Source organism: Setaria italica, chromosome V, assembly GCF_000263155.2.
Source record: "Setaria italica strain Yugu1 chromosome V, Setaria_italica_v2.0, whole genome shotgun sequence".
NCBI lineage: Eukaryota > Viridiplantae > Streptophyta > Magnoliopsida > Poales > Poaceae > Setaria > Setaria italica.
In genome coordinates, this window is record NC_028454.1 from 12337390 (window position 1) to 12356493 (window position 19104).

Below are 19104 nucleotides of genomic sequence, written 5' to 3' on the forward strand. Positions count from 1 at the left end.
AGCATAACGTACGGGGAATTTTAAAACTTCTACGCATATTCTCTTCAATGAGTCCACCCCTAGCAACAATTACAGTGTACAGTTATCAAGACTACAAACTTAATAATTATACTAGCTGAACTTACATTTTATGAAACTACACCTTCTCTATTTTCATAATGATATTATTAATTAGCAAAATTTTGATGTGTCGTACAATTTAATAATCATGAAACTTAATTGAAATCTTCCATTAAGACTAGCCTAGCCTAACGTCAGATTAAAAATGCACGGGCGCACGACATATGTTTTCCATTAACATTCTTTTTTACCCTTAAAGGTCTCTAGAATGTGGCTTTAATCAAATATTCGATTCGGACAACTTCCATTGGAGAGAAGCCATGAGAATCCCCCACCCTCCTCCGCCACCCCGCCGCCCGTGGCGGTGGCCCCCACCCACCTCCGCAGGTCCCCTCCCGAAAAGCAAGCCTACCAGTCGTTACGCCCCCCATCCCCGACCACCCCGCGTACGAGAAGCGCCTGGGAGAAGTTCTTCAGCATCTCCCCACCGCCACCTCCCCGGGGAGGTCGGCTGCCACTGCTCGACGAAGATTAGGTACCGGAATCGCCAGATCAGCAGGTCAATTCGCCAGATCTGTGGTTCCATCACAGGATTCGTGGCCTGCTAGCCCGAAGCCCCCTCTTGCCAAGCGGGACGCTGCACTATCCTATGCAGAGGTCGTCAGATGCGGAGGATTCATTTCCCCCACCGACCCAACCTCCCTACAAAGCTGTGAAGACAGACGCGCTCCAGCCCGTGGGAGAAGCAGTAACTCCGATGACATGATGGCTCCGTGGCGCATTCATGACCCAGCAGCATCAACGGCACAACGAGCCGATCCCCAACGACACACGGAGCTACACCACCCGGCGCCAACAGCACCTCAACACCCTTCAATGCGCCAGGAATGGCAGCTAGTGAGGTGCCGCAGGGCGCAGCCGCGTGTGCCGCCCGAGAAGCCGTGACAGGACGGCGGAAGTGACCGGAGCTACAGAAGAACTTCAAGGAGGCCACCAACCAAGGCATTGCTCGCCTTCAAGCGCGTGACTGCGGGACGCTATTTCCGGTGCCTTGCTTCAGACCACCTCGCATCTGCGTGCCGCGACCCCGTGCGCTGCTTCCGGTGCCACTGCTCCGGCCATAGGGAACGCACCTGCAGGGCGACACGGCCACTAGCTGTGCAGGCCCCTGCCTCTTCACAAAGCCAAGCTCCTCCTAGCCGTAGGCCAGCCCCACGTGCCACGCCGCCTATCGTCCGACGACCACCACCCGCAGTGCCACACACCACAGCTCCTGCAAGCCGCAGGCCGACCACCAATGAGCCGTCTGTTGCCCGACGACCACCCCCCACAGCGCCATGCCAGACTGTTCCTACCAGCCGCAGGCTGTCACCGCGCTCCAAACCTGCTGACCGTCCACCACCCACCGAGCCGTCACCAAGAAAGCAACCCCTGCCACCACCGCAGAGACCAAAAGGAACCTCCTCAACCACAGCCAGCATGGCCATAGGGGATCCTCACATGCGGCCAAATTGGAAACGGTCTTCGTATCCAACTCTTTCCACCTCGAGCATGATGCGCGGGATTGGGAGGCCTACGCGCTCGTCCCGTGGGCGCTGCACCTGCCGCCGGATGCAGGAGCTCGGGACATCGCCAACCTCATCACCAGAGAGCTCCGCCTACGGCCCGGTGATGTCACCGTCATGCTACATCAACCGGAGCCCTACCTCGTCCGGTTCGAGAACGCGGCACATGCTGCGGAGGCGCACCACTGCGGACGCTTCATCGGAGGGGGTATCGACATTTGCCTCCGCACGTGGCGCAGCCTCACACACGCCCTCGGCTTCTGCATCTTCTATAGGATGCACCTCTGCCTCCACGGTATCCCATCCCACGCTTGGACGTCGAAAATCGTCGAGAGAGTTGTCGACCACAAGTGCACTCTGCAACACATCGTCACCAACCTCATCCAACCGGCAGACTCCAGGCACATCGAGCTTTGGGCGTGGACGGTGGACCTGAGCGAGATCCCTAAGAAAGTCTGGCTCACCTTCACGCACAGTCCAGCGGCCATGTCCTCTTCATTCTCTGTCTCAGTCAAGCCTCCACCGCTGTCCTGGCAACAAGGGGCATGCTATGAAGTTTTCATTCACATGCCACTATTGGAGGACTATTCGACAGCCGCACGCAATCTCCAACAGGCGATCGACAACCCAAAGAGCATCACTCCGATTCGACGGCGATACGAGTGGTGCTACGGCCTCGTCGACGGTGCACCACCGGACGTGAGATCGCGTTTCCCAGCTCGCCTGCCTCGACCGCCGCGAGAGCTGGACCAGCGGAACCACGTTGATGGCACAGACATGTACCCCAGCGACCGCGGTCGGGGATAGAACAGGGCCTCGGGCACCTCTGGCACCACGAAAGGTGCCCTGGCTAGGGGCGGCACTGAAGATGGTGGGAGAAGGTGCGGACAGCACGCTCGCCACGTCCCGCAGGAGGACAGTGACCACGCCAAGCGTCGGGCGGCCAGACAATCCTACAACGACAGTGCCTTTGTCTGGCCGTCCCACCGCGAGGACGACGACCACAGACTACAACCATCCTAGGCACGGGCATAAGTACGGCGATGCCTATTGGGGCTGCGCGGACATGGTGCGTCGCGACCGCACGAGATCACCCCCGCGCCGCAACTACGTGCCCCCGCAAGGGCGACACCATGATGCTGGTGAACAGGGGTTGAACAATTTAGCTCCTGCACAGCTTCAAGCCTTGTTTGTGGCACAAGCCAATGCATTGAAGACCTACATGCACGAGAAGGTAATAACGGCAGCGGCTACAACTAACCACCTCATTTTGGATGCTAGGAAGCAGTACTGGAAAATCGACGCCGACGACTACATTCGCAAAGCTTGCTGGCTCACCGACCGCCTCGGCCTCGACGACGCCACGCCCGGGGAAAGGCCTGGTCCGAGCCTATCTCGCTACCGCAAGTGTTCAACACTCTGCGGGCAACGCTACTCCCGGCTCTACCGCCGTCGACAGTCGTGGACGTCGAACGGACGCTCGACAGCATGCTCATCAGCGCGGCCGAGGAAGACGTAGGCGCCCAGCGGAAGGATGAATATGCACAAGCTACAGCCCTCCCTGGAGTCCTGCAGGCCACATGCGTGGCCTCAGTTGGCCTGGCCAGCAACACAGCCCAAGCTGAGGAGATGGAAGCAGAACAGTCAACCCGAGCAAGCACGGTGGTTGGGCCGCACTGGGCTGTGGGTGGCGCAATGCCACCTGGGCCGCAGAAGGCCCACCAAGTGCGACCACATGCTGAGATGCTAGCAGGGGCTACAACAGGTGCTGGACCACGTGGGCTAGCGCATTTGACGGCCCATGTCATGATTCCAGCCTAGGCTAGCCTGCTGCCGCATGGCAGCTAGCTCAGCAGGCCCACGGACAGGGCTTCCTGCCATGTGCTGCATGCGGCCAACAACAGCACTACGCCCACAGCACAGCTACTGAACGAGGCTCACCTGGGGAGCGAACATAGGGGCCCGCGCAGTGAACAGGCCCCTGTACCTGTCGTGCCTGCCCCAAGCGTCGATGATCTCTTTCAAACTCCTCCGCCGCCAGCAGTGTTGTAGCTTCCAGCACGGCGCATGCATCAGTGCCGCACCTTTGACATGAATAAGGTGCGGCGGAGTGCGTGACTGGTCAAGAAGCCGATCATGTCGGCTATTGTGCGAGCTCAGCGCAACCTTTGGAGGAAGCTTGGCGTCGGTGACGATGAGATGGCACCAATTGAGCAGGTTCTACAAGATTTCATTAGCATTTACCAGGGGGCGCTGCTGGACTTCATCATAGCGGCCATGACCGCTCTCTTCGACCTCGATGATGATGCAGCAGAGCAGATGAATGACGCGCTCCTACAGATGGTGGGTGACGCTGTAGAAGAACTCCAGCATGAGCAGCATGTGGCTTCATGATGATCAAGACGATGCACCTCGCCCACGCGTTTGACCATTGCTCTATGTATCACTACTTTTATGTACTTTCGATGCCTCACCCTGCTGGCTGCGACCTTCGGGGAGGACTTTCCATTAGCCCTGCTGGCTGCGACCTTCGGGCAAAACTCGCGAACTACAAACTATGCCGGCTAGCTATCACCCTCGAATTTTGCTTTCAACAACTCCCGCGACAAACAACATCAACAAACGTCACTCGACAGCCTCTACGAGATCAACGCTCTTCACGACACATCACCATAGTAACTTCTACTCCACCACATATCTCGCAACACGCAAGCAAGCGCATCAAACCACGTCCAAATGATTGGCAACATTGAAATAATGTGCTAGAACATGAGAGGTCTCAACGCTCCAGCTAGATGCCTAATGGTCTGTGAAACTATTGCGACGACAACATGCCACATAGCGTGACTGCGGGATACGAAACTACAAAAGATTGATGGCTCTAGCCAACTTCCTGGGGGGACACCGATTAAATCAATTCACATACAAACCGGCTTTAGGCACAAAGGGAGAATCCTCATCCTCTGGGATGACAGGGTATTTGACATGCAGGACATCCAGACGGGACGTTTCTCCATTTCGGCAACAACGATAGTAAAATATAGCAACACACCCTTCCGACTCACGATAGTGTACGGCCCATCATGACATTCTGCAAAGCCTGCCTTTCTGCGGCACCTACGGGCTATGAGACCAGATGACGACACCAAATGGCTCGTACTGGGGGATTTCAACCTAATATACAATGCAAGAGATAAGAACAACAACAATCTAAATCGGCGGCTAATGAGGAGTTTTAGAATTGCACTAAACTACTGTGGTCTAAAAGAGATACATTTACAGAATAGGAGGTTCACCTGGAGCAATGCCAGGCATCGACCGACGCTATCACGACTTGACCGAGTCTTCTGCAACAAAAACTGGGATCTAAATTTCGACGAACATGTTCTACACGCGCTCTTCTCCTCACACTCGGACCACTACCCATTGCTATTGGCACAGCAATCTGGACCTAGACAGCCGACGCCTTTCAAATTTGAAAACTTCTGAACGCGTCTACCGGGATTCTACGAAGTGGTAACCCGGGAATGGTCGAAGCTGACAATCCACACTGAGCCATTTCACAAACTGGGGCAGCAATTGCACACCACGGCCCTAGAACTACGATCCTGGAGTAGATCGCTCATCTCAGATGTCAAATTGAAGATGCACATGGCCCAAGAAGTCATCTTGCACCTCGATACGGTCGAAGAGACAAGAACACTCACAGACTCGGAACACTCCTTGCGTAACAAGCTTAAAAAAAGGCTCCTGGGATGGGCGGCCCCCGAAAAAGTAAGGAAAAAATAGTGCTCCAGGATAACCTACCTGCGCGAGGGTGACGCTAACACAAGGTTCTTCCATTTAAAGGCGAACGCTAGAAGGAGGAAAAACTTTATCCAAAGACTAAAGAAAGAAAGCGACGGGGCAGTAACTCACCGGGACAAATAGAAGGTAATCCAAGATCATTTCGATAGCATGATGTCCGTGCCTCACAATCACACCAAAGATCTAAATTGGGAGGTGCTACATTTCCCAGTGGTGGACTTAGGCAGCATCGACAGCCCCTTCTCGGATGAAGAGATACTACAAGCAATCGCAGAGTTGCCAAAGAACAAGGCGCTAGGGCCGGACGACTTTACTGGCCTATTCTTCAAATCGTGCTGGAACATAATCAAAGGTGACATCATAGCGGCTGTTAACGCCTTCCACAACATCCGCTGCAAAGACCTCAATTTGGTCAACACAAATGTTGTTCTAATCCCCAAAAAGGAGGGTGCCGAAAGCATCAAAAACTTTACACCAATAAGCCTCATACATGCCATTGCCAAGATCATCAGTAAAATCCTTGCGTTAAGACTGCAGCCTTATATGGAAGCACTGATATCACCAAGCCAAAGTGCCTTCATAAAAGGAAGAAACATTCACGACAACTTTCTGTATGTTTGGAACATGGCACATTGATTCCACAGGAACAGAATGCCGCCATTGCTAATGAAGCTGGATATCTCAAAGGCTTTCGACTCCGTGCGTTGGAATTACCTACTATCACTAATGCAGCACAGAGGCTTCCCTAGGCGATGGCCGGACTGGATAGCCACGTTACTGGCCACATCTATCTCAAAAATTCTACTAAACGGATTCTCGTCTGACCTCATCACACATGGGCGCAGACTACGACAAGGAGACCCGTCGTCCCCCTTCCTCTTCATCCTCGCGATCGACCCGCTATACCAGCTACTACATCAGGCAACGGAAATGGGACTGCTCAATAAGCTGGGAGGGCGTGTGCCATGCACCAGGATCTCCATGTACGCTGACGACGCGGTCATATTCATAAAACTGACACATGCAGACATCGCGAACACCGCAAAGCTGTTGTGCCTTTTCGGGGAGGCAACTGGGCTTAAAACAAACCTTCAAAAGACGACCGTGGCTCCCATTCGCTGTGACAACGCAGACCTAGAGGAAGTCCTCTCATAACTGCCAGTAACTCGAACAGGCTTCCCAATAAGATACCTCGAACTACCCCTAGCGATAAGGCGTCTTAAGAAACTCAATTTTCAACCTCTGGTTGACAAAGCAGCACACAAGCTATCCGGCTAGCATGGCCGCAATCTCAACCAAGCAGGACGGGTTCGCCTCACCAAAGCGGTGCTTACAGCGCAACCATTATATCTACTAACGGTAATAAAAATGCCAAACGAAGTACTTGAGAAAATCGACAAAATAAGGAAAAAGTTCCTATGGGCAGGAGATAAAGCGCTCACAGGTGATAAATGCAAGGTCAACTGGGTCAAATCCTGCCTACCAGAAGTAAACGGAGGACTACGTGTGCTCAATCTTCACAAGTTCGCAAGAGCATTGAGATTGTGATGGCTTTAGCAAGAGTGGGAGTCACCGCAAAAAACATGGATTGGAACGGAGACACCATGCGATGACACGGATCGCCTTTTGTTCGCGGCATGCACAACCATCACAGTGGGGAACGAACGCAAGACAAGCTTCTGGCACTCCGCCTGGGTGCAAGGCGTCAGGCCAAAGGATATTGCGCCCAACATATATGCGATATCCAAAGGGAAAAAAAGGATCTAGCAAAGGCCTTACATGACAACAGTTGGATTAGGGGCATAAACATTCACGGAGGATTGACAACTCAGCACCTACAAGAATTCACAACATTTTGGCGTCTAGCAACAACGATTCAGCTACAACCGCAACAGGAAGACACAATTCGATGGAAGTTTACGTCCACCGGAAAGTATTCAACGGCCTCAGCATACAAGGCACAATTTCTCGGATCCACCAAAGCACCACATTACAAAATAATCTGGTGTTGCTGGGCGCCACCGAAGTGCAAGTTCTTCGCGTGGCTGATCTTACAAAACCGAGTATGGTCAGCTGATCGACTTGCGCGAAGAGGATGGCCTCACTCCCCCGCATGCCCCTTATGTCGAAGACAAATGGAGACGGCCCATCACCTATTGGTCGAGTGCAGATTCACCAGGAGAATATGGAGTCTAGTGGCGGCGTGGACGACACAGCTGAGCATACACCCCTCAGAATGGTGACAAACCGACAATGTGCTGGATTGGTGGATAAACATGGCTAAAAAAATAGAAACCCCTAGGAAGGGCGCATGCTCCATGACGCTACTAATCATATGGAAAATTTGGAAGGAACGGAATAGGCAAGTATTCAATCGACAAGAGATGGTAGCAATCACACTAATGGCAAAAATTGAGGAGGAAGTGGGAGCATGGATAATAGCAGGGGCAAAGGACTTAGCGGTTTTTTCATCTAGAGAGTAATCATGTAAAGTGTGTACTCTAATAGGCTAGCCAACTGTAATTCTCTACTTTATCAATGAAATAGGCACAGTCTCGTGCCCATTCGTTAAAAAAAAATAGAATGTGGCTTTGGCTATGGAGCTTCTATCACTTTGCACCCACGTTTAGTTTGTCGTGTCACGTAATAATAATGTACACGCGGCAAAAGTCAATTGTGGATTTGTGGCTTCGTTTTACGGAGGTTTTTAATCGCATTTTGCCCTGGACCAAAACGAGCTTAATCCGGGAAATTACGGCAAAGCGTGCGTCGCTGACAACCCGGCCGGGCGTACCCTCTCCAAAGTCCAAACGGGTCAGATCGTAATCGTCACGCCTTCACGGCCAAGCAAGGCTTTGCCCGTCAGATCCCCTTGGCCGAGGAGATCAACACCTTCCGCTTCCTCCCTCGTCCACCTGCATTCTCTTCCTCCTCCCTCTCCCCGCTCCAGATCCAACACCTCCTCCTCCGCCAGGCCGCCACCGCCGAGATTAGATCCTCCTCTCTTCCGACTCCCCTGCTGACTGATCGTCTCCGGGGGAGCTAGGAAGATGCTCACCAAGTTCGAGACCAAGAGCAACCGGGTCAAGGGCTTGGCCTTCCACCCGCGGCGGCCATGGATCCTGGCGAGCCTCCACAGCGGCGTCATCCAGATGTGGGACTACCGGATGGGCACCCTGCTCGACCGCTTCGACGAGCACGACGGGCCCGTCAGGGGCGTCCACTTCCACGCCACGCAGCCGCTCTTCGTCTCCGGAGGTAAACCCGCTGGATCTCTCCTCGTCTCGCCCGGTCTGGTGTGTGATTCGTCATGATGGGGCGGATGTGTTGTTGCGGCGCTGCGCATGTTTAAGCCCATTGCCCTCTCTGAGTGGGGACGTACTTGTTTGTGCGATCCGACGATTGTGTGATCGTGGGCACTTGGACTAGGCTTGCACTTGCTTTGCTCAATTGGATCTCGCTCGGTGAGAATTGCGATCGTTAGGAGAATAGATAGTCTGGTACTATGGGTTGGTCGGATCTGGTACTTGTTTTTTGTCATCTGTGCTTAAGTTGATCTGTTTGATAAAAAAATTCCGTAGTGCTTGGTTTTCCTGTGACTGTAGTCTCAGGGGATTCTATAATCCCTTTTTAGATGATTTGAGAGGTCCTGTGCTGAAAAATTTAGGCCCTACGGAAACAATTCTTAGGAGCACTTTTGTTGAATATGTTGGTTAAAGAGTTGAATACCAGTTTAGATCAGAATAACACTGAAATTCATCCCACCAGCATATCACTTGCTCTTGTTAACAACTACACCACCAGCATTCATGCCTGTCAAATCACTTCACATGCTTGTTTATTTGTGCCTTTCCTTCTTAATGAATGCTTCTGATCTTGCAATGCATTACAATAGGTGATGATTACAAAATAAAGGTGTGGAACTACAAGACTCACCGCTGCCTCTTCACGCTCCACGGCCACCTCGACTACATTCGCACCGTGCAGTTCCATGCCGAGTATCCTTGGATTGTCAGTGCTAGTGACGACCAGACAATCCGGATCTGGAACTGGCAGTCGCGCACCTGTGTCGCCGTGCTCACGGGTCATAATCATTATGTCATGTGTGCCTCCTTCCATCCCAAGGAGGACCTTGTGGTGTCAGCGTCTTTGGACCAGACTGTGCGGGTATGGGATATTGGGGCACTCAGGAAGAAAGCAGTCTCACCAGCAGATGACATTATGCGCCTCACCCAAATGAACACCGATCTGTTCGGAGGCATCGATGCTGTTGTCAAGTATGTGTTGGAAGGCCATGACCGCGGGGTTAACTGGGCCTCATTTCATCCCACATTACCTCTTATTGTTTCTGGGGCTGATGACCGCCAAATCAAACTGTGAGAATGAATGGTAATGCTGCAATCTCTTCTGATATTTATGATTTTTTTTATATACCACTGAGACTTCTATATAGTGAGGAAACAAGTTAGCATTCATATTTTAGTTATCCTTAAAGATAGAGATGCACATCCGTTGTCTTTCTGTTCCCTAACATTGGCTGTTTTTGGACAGACACAAAGGCATGGGAGGTTGATACTCTCAGGGGCCACATGAACAATGTGTCATGTGTCATGTTCCACGCGAAGCAGGACATCATTGTGTCCAACTCAGAAGATAAAAGCATCCGCATTTGGGATGCCACTAAGAGAACCGGCATCCAGACATTCAGGCGGGAGCATGACCGCTTCTGGATTCTTGCTGCGCACCCTGAAATGAATCTTCTTGCTGCTGGTCATGACAGTGGCATGATTGTTTTTAAGTTGGAGAGGGAACGCCCGGCTTTCAGTGTGAGTGGTGATACAGTGTTCTATGTTAAGGACCGGTTCCTCCGGTATTACGAATACTCCACACAGAAGGAGGTTCAGGTAGCTCCAATCAGAAGGCCCGGAACAGTCAGCTTGAATCAGTCACCAAGAACATTGTCATATAGTCCAACTGAGAACGCAATCTTGATATGTTCTGATGTGGATGGGGGCTCGTATGAGCTGTACATTGTGCCCAAGGACTCTGCCGGGAGGTCTGATTATTTGCAGGAGGCAAGGAAGGGAGCTGGTAGTTCTGCAGTTTTCATAGCCCGCAATCGGTTTGCAGTGCTGGAGAAGAGCAGCAACAATGTTTTGGTTAAGAACCTTAAGAATGAGATTGTGAAGAAAACCTCTCTTCCTATTGCAACAGATGGAATTTATTACGCTGGGACTGGCAACATATTGTGCAAAGCTGAAGACAGGGTGGTAATCTTTGATCTGCAGCAGAGGCTTGTTCTCGGCGAACTCCAGGCACCTTCTGTTAAGTATGTAGTTTGGTCCAGTGATATGGAGTGTGTTGCACTGCTGAGCAAGCATGCCATTATCATTGCAAACAAGAAGCTTGTCCACCGCTGCACGCTTCATGAAACCATACGTGTGAAGAGTGGTGCCTGGGATGAAAATGGTGTATTCATATACACCACTCTGAACCATATCAAGTATTGTCTTCCTAATGGTGATAGTGGCATCATCAGAACACTTGATGTCCCAATTTACATAACCAAAGTTATTGGGAATAACATCTTCTGTATAGACCGTGATGGAAAGAACAAGTTGATAACGGTTGATGCTTCTGAATACATTTTCAAGCTTGCCCTTTTCCGGAAACGCTATGACCATGTCATGAGCATGATTAAGAACTCGCAGCTATGTGGGCAAGCTGTGATTTCTTATTTGCAACAGAAAGGGTTTCCAGAAGTCGCCCTCCACTTTGTAAAAGATGAGAAGACAAGATTTAACCTGGCTCTTGAAAGTGGAAATATCCAGATTGCTGTTGCTTCAGCAAAGGAGCTTGATGACAAGGATCACTGGTACAGGTTGGGAATTGAGGCTCTGAGGCAGGGAAATGTTGGTATAGTTGAGTATGCATACCAGCGGACTAAGAATTTTGACAGGCTTGCTTTTCTGTATCTCATAACAGGTTATTTGGACAAGGTGGGCTTTATGTGTAAGATAGCTGGGCAGAATAACAATTTCATGGGCCAGTTCCACAACGCACTTTATCTCGGGGATGTACGGAAGCGAGTTGAAATCTTGGAGAATGCAGGGCAGCTAGCTCTTGCGTATGTAACAGCTGTCACTCATGGGCTCACGGAAATCGCTGATAGGCTTTCTGCTGAGTTGGGGGAGAATGTCCCTTCTGTATCAGATGGGAAAACTAGCTCACTGTTGATTCCGCCTGCTCCTCTTATGTCTTGTGGTGACTGGCCTTTGTTGAGGGTGATGCGTGGTATATTTGATGCTGGTCTAGATGCTACTGGGAGGGCAGATCAGGAGGAAGACTATGATGATGCTGGTGGTGATTGGGGTGATGAAGATCTTGAGATTGTTGATGTGAACAATGTGGTGGAGAATGGAGATGTCGTTGACCACAATGAGGAAGAGGAGGTGAACGAAGAGGAAGGTGGCTGGGACCTTGAAGATCTGGAATTGCCACCAGAGGCAGAAACACCAAAGGCTGTTGGTGTGGCCCGCTCCACTTTGTTTGTGGCTCCAACGCCAGGTATGCCTGTCAGCCAAATTTGGACGCAGAAGTCTTCCCTTGCTGGGGAGCATGCTGCAGCTGGCAACTTTGACACTGCGATGCGGCTGCTTAGCCGCCAGCTTGGGAATAAAAAATTTTGCTCCTCTGAAGCCATTGTTTCCTCGATGCACTCATGGGCAGCCATACCTTTCCTGCGTGCATTTGCAAGTGCTCCGGTTATACCTGTTGCTGTTGAGAAAGGATGGAGTGAATCTGCTAGTCCTAATGTGAGGGGCCCACCTGCACTTGTGTTTACCTTCTCACAAATGGATGACAAGCTTAAGGCTGCATATAAAGCCACAACCGAGGGTAAATTCCCGGAGGCACTGAGGCAGTTCCTGAGCATCCTGCACACGATCCCGCTCCTTGTGGTGGACTCGCGGAGAGAAGTGGATGAGGTGAAGGAATTGATTCAGATAGCGAGGGAGTATGTCCTTGGTCTTAAGATGGAAGTTAAAAGGAAGGAGCTGAAAGAAGACCCCATCAGGCAGCAGGAGCTGGCTGCCTACTTCACTAATTGCAACCTGCAGAAGGTCCACACGCGGCTTGTCCTGACTAGCGCTATGGGGCTTTGCTTCAAGGGTGGGAACTATGCTACTGCAGCGAATTTTGCGCGGATGCTTCTGGAGAACAACCCTAATGAGGCCCAGGCAAAGAAGGCTCGGCAGGTTGTGCAGGCCTGTGGGGATAGGAAAGATGGGCGCCAGCTGAACTATGACTTTAGAAATCCATTTGTGGTGTGTGGGGCAACCTTTGTTCCAATATACCGTGGACAGAAGGATGTTTCTTGTCCGTACTGTGGATCTCGGTTCATGCCCTCGGTGGAAGGTGAGCTGTGTAGCATATGCGAGCTCTCAGTGGTTGGTGCGGATGCTTCAGGCCTCCTCTGCTCTCCTACACAATCGAGATAAGTGGCCTTCAGTCTTGACAGGTATGGTTGTATTCAATCATCTGGGCATGTTTGCTTTTTGTGTGATCTGTTTTAGTCTGGTGATAAGGTTTTGGATGCCATGTGGGCGGGCAAGACAACACCTTAAAAAAAAATCTAGTTATGCTTGTATGAGAAGTATTCTATGAATGGCATTTGCTGTGCCTGTCACTTAAGAGTTTCTAATTAATCCAATGCATTGCTTACTCTAGATTAAGTACACCCTGTTTGCATGAAAATTCATGCCATTTAGATTTAATCCTTAGAAATTAAGCATGCTCTGAACATTTTGTCTGGTAGGAATTGCTTTAGTCATGTGGAGTCTGTGCATTATTGAAACTAAGCATGCTCTGAACATTTTGTGCTGGTAGTATTTTTTTATTCAATTGGAGTCTCCGTGGTGCATACACAATGTGAAATGGATATGTGTACATGCTATGAACATTTTGTGCTGGTAGTGATTCTTTTAATCAATTGGAGTCTCTTTGGTGCATAGACAATGTGAATGGATGTTTGTACATGCTGTGGACATTTTGTGCTGGTAGTAATTTTTTTAACCAATTAGAGTCTAGATGCTGTGGACATTTTGTACATGCTGTAGACAATGTGAAACGGAAATGCGTACTCATTCAGAACATTACTCAAGTTTACCTTTTGTGTTCCTTTTGCTTTAATCTTGTACGGTTCTTGCACCTTTGGTTCATAATTCTTGCTGGTCTGTAACGGGATAATAATAGGATAACTTTTGGAGATTTTGGTTCTTGTCCATGCATTCGATAATCCAGTTAATTAACAAAGTCCAATGGTTAGCTAGTTTAGCATTTGATAATTGCAGTTGTCTCATAAGATAGATCTTTGAATTTGTTTCTGTGAAAGTAATGGGTTTGCTTCTTGTTCCAACAGGTTGGTGGCAGCTACCGCAAGCCTGATATTACCAAGCCAGCTGTGATTGTGTTTTTTGTATGGTGATGGTGATGCAATATGCCAAGATCAAAGGACTGGGTCAACAAGTCGCTAAAGGAACAAATTTTTGTATTTAGTTGAGAATTCCTCCAAATTATATGATGATGTGCTATGTTGGATGGGATAATTTCTTCCTCTTTGGTAACTGCTTATTTGGTTTTCTTGCTACACGTGTACGTTGTAACAGTATTTCGGTAGGTCTTGGGCCGCTCTGGCTTGCAAGTGCAGACTTGCAGTTGCAGGGCATATTCATTCCCAATGACTTGGACTAATAGTATGTATACTCAGCTTCCTGTTAGCTAGCCAGTGTGTGATTTGTGTTTCAGCTATCTCAGAGCATCGTGGCATACTGGCATGGATGCTTGGAGGGTGGAATGCTGCAACGCACTGCACTTCTTTAGCCGGGCTCGATGCTCAATGCTCCTGTATTCAATGCATCGTGTGTGGAATCAACTGTACATACAGGGGCAGGCTTCAATAGTCCCTGAAAAATGTGTCCAACCTTTGTTATCTCAGAGCATAGCATCAGAAGCAGAAAATTATCTTAATTGGCATAGGCGCCTGATCACCATTGCATTTTGCTGCTGTCTCAGCATGCGTGGCTAGTTACAGCTAACAAGTCAAACTGCATTTTGCAACCTCATGCAAACTCAAACAGATTCATGGTAGGCATATGATAGTAGTATGGTACTGGAATGGAAACACAAACATACTTGCAGACCGATGTGCATATAGATGGATCATATGATGCGATCTTGAAATCAGAATCATGTTACCTCGAAGCACAATTACACGACATATTTACTGGATCTTGGGAAACTTTCGAAACAGAGCATGCGTCACATTGAAAATACAAGGGAGACGAATGCCACGTGATTGCAGATTAACGTAAAATACCAACATAGATCACGCAATGCTGCTCACATTTCAAGTGTATGCAATTGAAAAACCCAAGTACTCATGTACTGCGCGTGCTATCTCAATTGCAGCCACGCAGGATGAAACAAGCAAACCAAAGCACAGTATCAGGTGACCACGATGGTCGCTTAAAGGAAAACATACCTTTTTGTCTTGCTTCGGTAGATCCGTCGAAATCGAAATCGGTGCTTATCTTGTCTTTGTTGTCCAACCAGGGTTCTAATCACTTTTCCATGCTAATCAAATACATGCCTTTTTCGCATTAAAAAAAAGGGATAGGAGGCCTGAAGCATCTGCCCCAACCGTGGCAAGCTCACATATGGTACAAAGCTGCCCTTCGATGGAAGGAACAAACCGGGATCTGCAGTACGGGCAGGAAACATCCTTTCGGCCTTGGTAGATAGGAACATATGTAGCACCACAAAAAACAAAAATGGATTTCTAAAGTCATATTTCAGTTGGCAAAAATCATCTTTATCCTAGCAAAGCTTGCCGAACCTGTCGAGGCTTCTTTGCTTGAGCCTCCTGAGGGATGTTCTCAAGAAGCATCCGTGCAAAGTGTGCTGCAGTAGCATAGTTTTTCTGCTTGAAGCAAAGAGCCATGGTGCTTGCAAGCACAAGGCTCATGTGAACTCTCTGGAGCTTGCAGTTTGCGATCAACTCATTCGCTTCATCAACTTCTCTCCGTGAGTCCACCACAATAACAGGAAAGGTGTGTAAGATGTCGGCTAAGCAACCTCATTGCTGTGTCAAAGTTCCCTGCAGCCGCATGCTCCCAGGCCGGTGCTGCTGCTGGTGTGATGGGGAAGGAGGCTGTGGAACTGGGTTGGGAATATTTCCAAGTCGCCGTCGTGGACTCATGGGCTAAGTTTGGGCGAGGGGGTCGTGCGCCGTCGGCCGTTCAACAACAACCAACTGAACAAAAGCCCAAAGGCCAGGAAGGAAGAGGAAGGAAAGCAAACCACACGACAGCGTCGTAAAGCCCCCGCGTGCGCGCCAGCTCGCCTGTGCGGCTCGTGCTCTCGAGCCACGGCCGGCCGGCGAGCCGGCGGCGCATCGCACGGTACCGTACGGCGAGGAGCCCCACACGGCGGTGGCTGAGCCTGCGACGGCGTACGGTACGATACGATCAGACGGCAGGCGACGGAAGACACGCGAGGAAAGCAAAAGCGGGGTGCCTGCCACGACGGCGCGCGGCTGCCTCGCCCCCTCTCGCGTGAGACGGCGCGCCCGGGGCGCCGGGTCACCAAAAAGGCGACCACGCTTTGCTTAGCATGGGAGGTAATCACCTCGGCCTCACCCGCCAGGGCCAGGTTCTCTCTCCCGTTGGTTGCCCATCGGCGTCAGGGCCCTTGCCGTCTGTTTGTTCGCTAGCTTCTTCTACTGGACCAATCATGGCAGCGACATTCCGCATCGCCTCGCCTACCTGGCAGTTTTAACCTATCTACGTGTCGCTGTTCCCTTTCCAGACGGTGAAAAAAAATTGTGGTCAGACATGTTGGATTTAATGTGGGTCAAGCCTAATATTTTATCTAATTAAATCAAATAATTCTTAAATATTGTGTGTAGTATCTAGTTTAGTACCATATGGAATTTGATTGAACGTTGACTCGACTTATATACATGAAATATATTTTGCTTATATTGAAAAGTTGAGAAAAGGGTGAAGGCGTGCCACGCGCGCGCCACTGCCACCGCTGAGCCGAGGCGTGCCTGCGTGAGGAGCGGAGTTTTGCCACTCCAGGCAATTAATTCTAGTGACTTCTAATGGAAAGGAGTTTAAGAGTGCCTATGAGAATAAGAGTGCCTATGAGAATAAGAGTGCCTGTGAGAATAAGAGGAGAACTCCTTCAACATTCAGAACACCTGACTTGACTCCTCCATTCAACTTCTGAGAATAAGAGTGCATGTGAGAATAAGAGGAGAACTCCTTCAACATTCAGAACATAAAGAGTTCAAGTTCGCTGCCACATCAAGTTTCCCCGTCCCTGTTCCTGCAAGCACAGGAGTAGGGAGAGCAGGCCTCCGAAAAATTGAAGTTTCGCCGTCCCTGTTCTTACAAGCACATGAGTAGGGAGAGTAGGCCTCCGAAATCGAACCATCTACGAGTTCATCTGCTTCGGGTAAAGGGCGGCCATCAGGTTTTTGGGGAGTGTCCAGAAGAGACACGACTGCTCATTGGACGAGATCTGTTGCATCGAGAGGAACAACTACATCAATAGAAGCTACGAATGGCGTTGGGTATGCTACTGTTACACTTCATCTTCTAATTTCAGCACTGATTACTACTGTCTACATGTTCCTGAAGCTTAGATCACCCAAACACTTGCGCATATTTGATGTCACAATCTTGGTAGTATTTTTCTGGATTAAATTAGTACTAAAATTGTGTAGTTTCTTAACAATCCAAAAACCTGATAGGCAATTTTTGGTAACTAGCTTTGCGAATATGCTGAAACCAAATGTTTTTGAGGGTGCTTGTTACAAGAGGTGGCGTCAAAGATGTATTCTATGGTTGACTACTATGCACTGCTATTTCATTGTTGAACTTAGACCGCTTGGACCGCATACTGCTGAGGATGAGCAATGGTTCAATGATGCGGACACTACGTTCAAAGGGGCAATGATCAGCGTGCTAGGAGACTCCATAGTAGATACATATGTGATGATGGTCATTGGTAAAGAAATGTGGGATGTACTAGAGGCCAAATATGGAGTTTTTGATGCCGATAGCGAGTTGTATGTCATGGAGAAATTTCATGACTACAGAATGGTTGAGGGCCGATCTGTGGTAGAACAAACTCATGATATACAAACACTGGTTAAAGAACTTGAGAATTTTGGTTGTGTGCTGCCGGAGAAGTTTGTGGCGGGTTGCATCATTGCCAAGCTACCACAGACTTGGATAGATTTTGCTACTTCTCTGAAGCATAAGAGACAAGAGTTTGGCATTGCTGACATCATTGGGTCTCTAGATGTTGAAGAGAAGGTAAGAGCTAAAGATGTCCGTGACAAGAAAATTGTTGAGGGAAATTCTAGTGCCCATGTGGTGCAAAAAAAACTCAAAATTCCCACAAGAAAAATTTCAAGTAAGAGCTCAAACAAAAGAATACTACTCCTTTTAAGAAAAAGAAGAATAATGTGGAAAAAGGAAACTGCTGCACTTGTGGCAACCCCGAGCATTATGCTAGGGATTGCCCAGAGAGCAAGTGGAAGCCCAAGAAGAAATCTGCCAACATGATTGAGGCTGATGGAGGAACATTGGGGTATGGTAATTTGTTACCTACATTTCTTTCAATTTGTCATACACCTGATTGGTGGATTGATACTGGTGTCAATATTTATGTGTGTTCTGATATTTCTTTGTTTTCTTCTTATCAGGACGGGAGAACTTCATCCTTGCTAATGGGAAATGGAGCACATGCAGTTGTTCGTGGTGTTGGTATGGTTGATCTGAAGTTTACTTCGGGAAAAATCATGCGGCTAAAGAACGTGCAACATGCCCCCTCAATAAGGAAGAATTTAATTATTGGTTCGTTGCTGTGTCGAGATGGCTATAAACTTATGTTTGAGTCCAATAAATGTATATTGTCTAAGTATGGAATGTTTGTTGGTAAAGGCAATGATAGCGGAGGCTTGTTCCACTTGTCTTTATCTGATGCTTGTTTAAATTCTGTGAATCATGTGAGCTATGATAATGAGACAAATGTTTGGCATTCATTCTTATGTCGTGTAAACTTTAGTTGTATGACACGCTTAACTGGTATAAATTTAATTCCAAAATTTAAATTGGTCAAAGATTCTAAATGCCATGAATGTGTGCAATCGAAGCAATCTCACAAGCCTCACAAGGCTGCTGCGGTGAGGAAGTTGGCACCATTAGAATTAATATGATTTGTGCAAAATGAATGGTATGTTTACCAAAAGTGGCAAAAGATATTTCATTACATTAATAGATGATTGTACTGGATTTTGCTATGTGTACCTGTTAAAATCAAAAGATGAAGCATTGTATTATTTTAAGATCTATAAAGCTGAGGTTGAGAATCAACTTGAGAGAAAGATAAAACATGTTGGATCAAATCGAGGTGGAGAGTACTTCTCAAATGAGTTCAATTTGTTTTGTGAGGAACATGCCATTATTCATAAGAGAACAACACCCTATTCTCCTGAGTCAAATGGAGTGGCTGAAAGGAAGAACTGCACTCTAGCTAAGATGGTTAACGCCATGTTAGAAACAGCGGGACTTTCTTGGGAATGGTGGGGTGAGGCTAT

The 19104-nt window shown here is 48.9% G+C and overlaps 1 protein-coding gene across 1 annotated transcript; it reads left to right on the forward strand.

Annotated features, from left to right (window-relative positions):
• Nucleotides 1-8268: 8268 nt before the first annotated feature.
• LOC101772852 (coatomer subunit alpha-3-like) lies at nucleotides 8269-14217 on the forward strand. Its single transcript, XM_022827183.1, is given in 5 exon segments — nucleotides 8269-8690; nucleotides 9328-9807; nucleotides 9810-9821; nucleotides 9984-12951; nucleotides 13852-14217. Coding segments are annotated over 4 exon segments (3648 nt in total). The 5' UTR covers nucleotides 8269-8482; the 3' UTR covers nucleotides 12932-12951; nucleotides 13852-14217.
• The last annotated feature ends 4887 nt before the right edge of the window (nucleotides 14218-19104 follow it).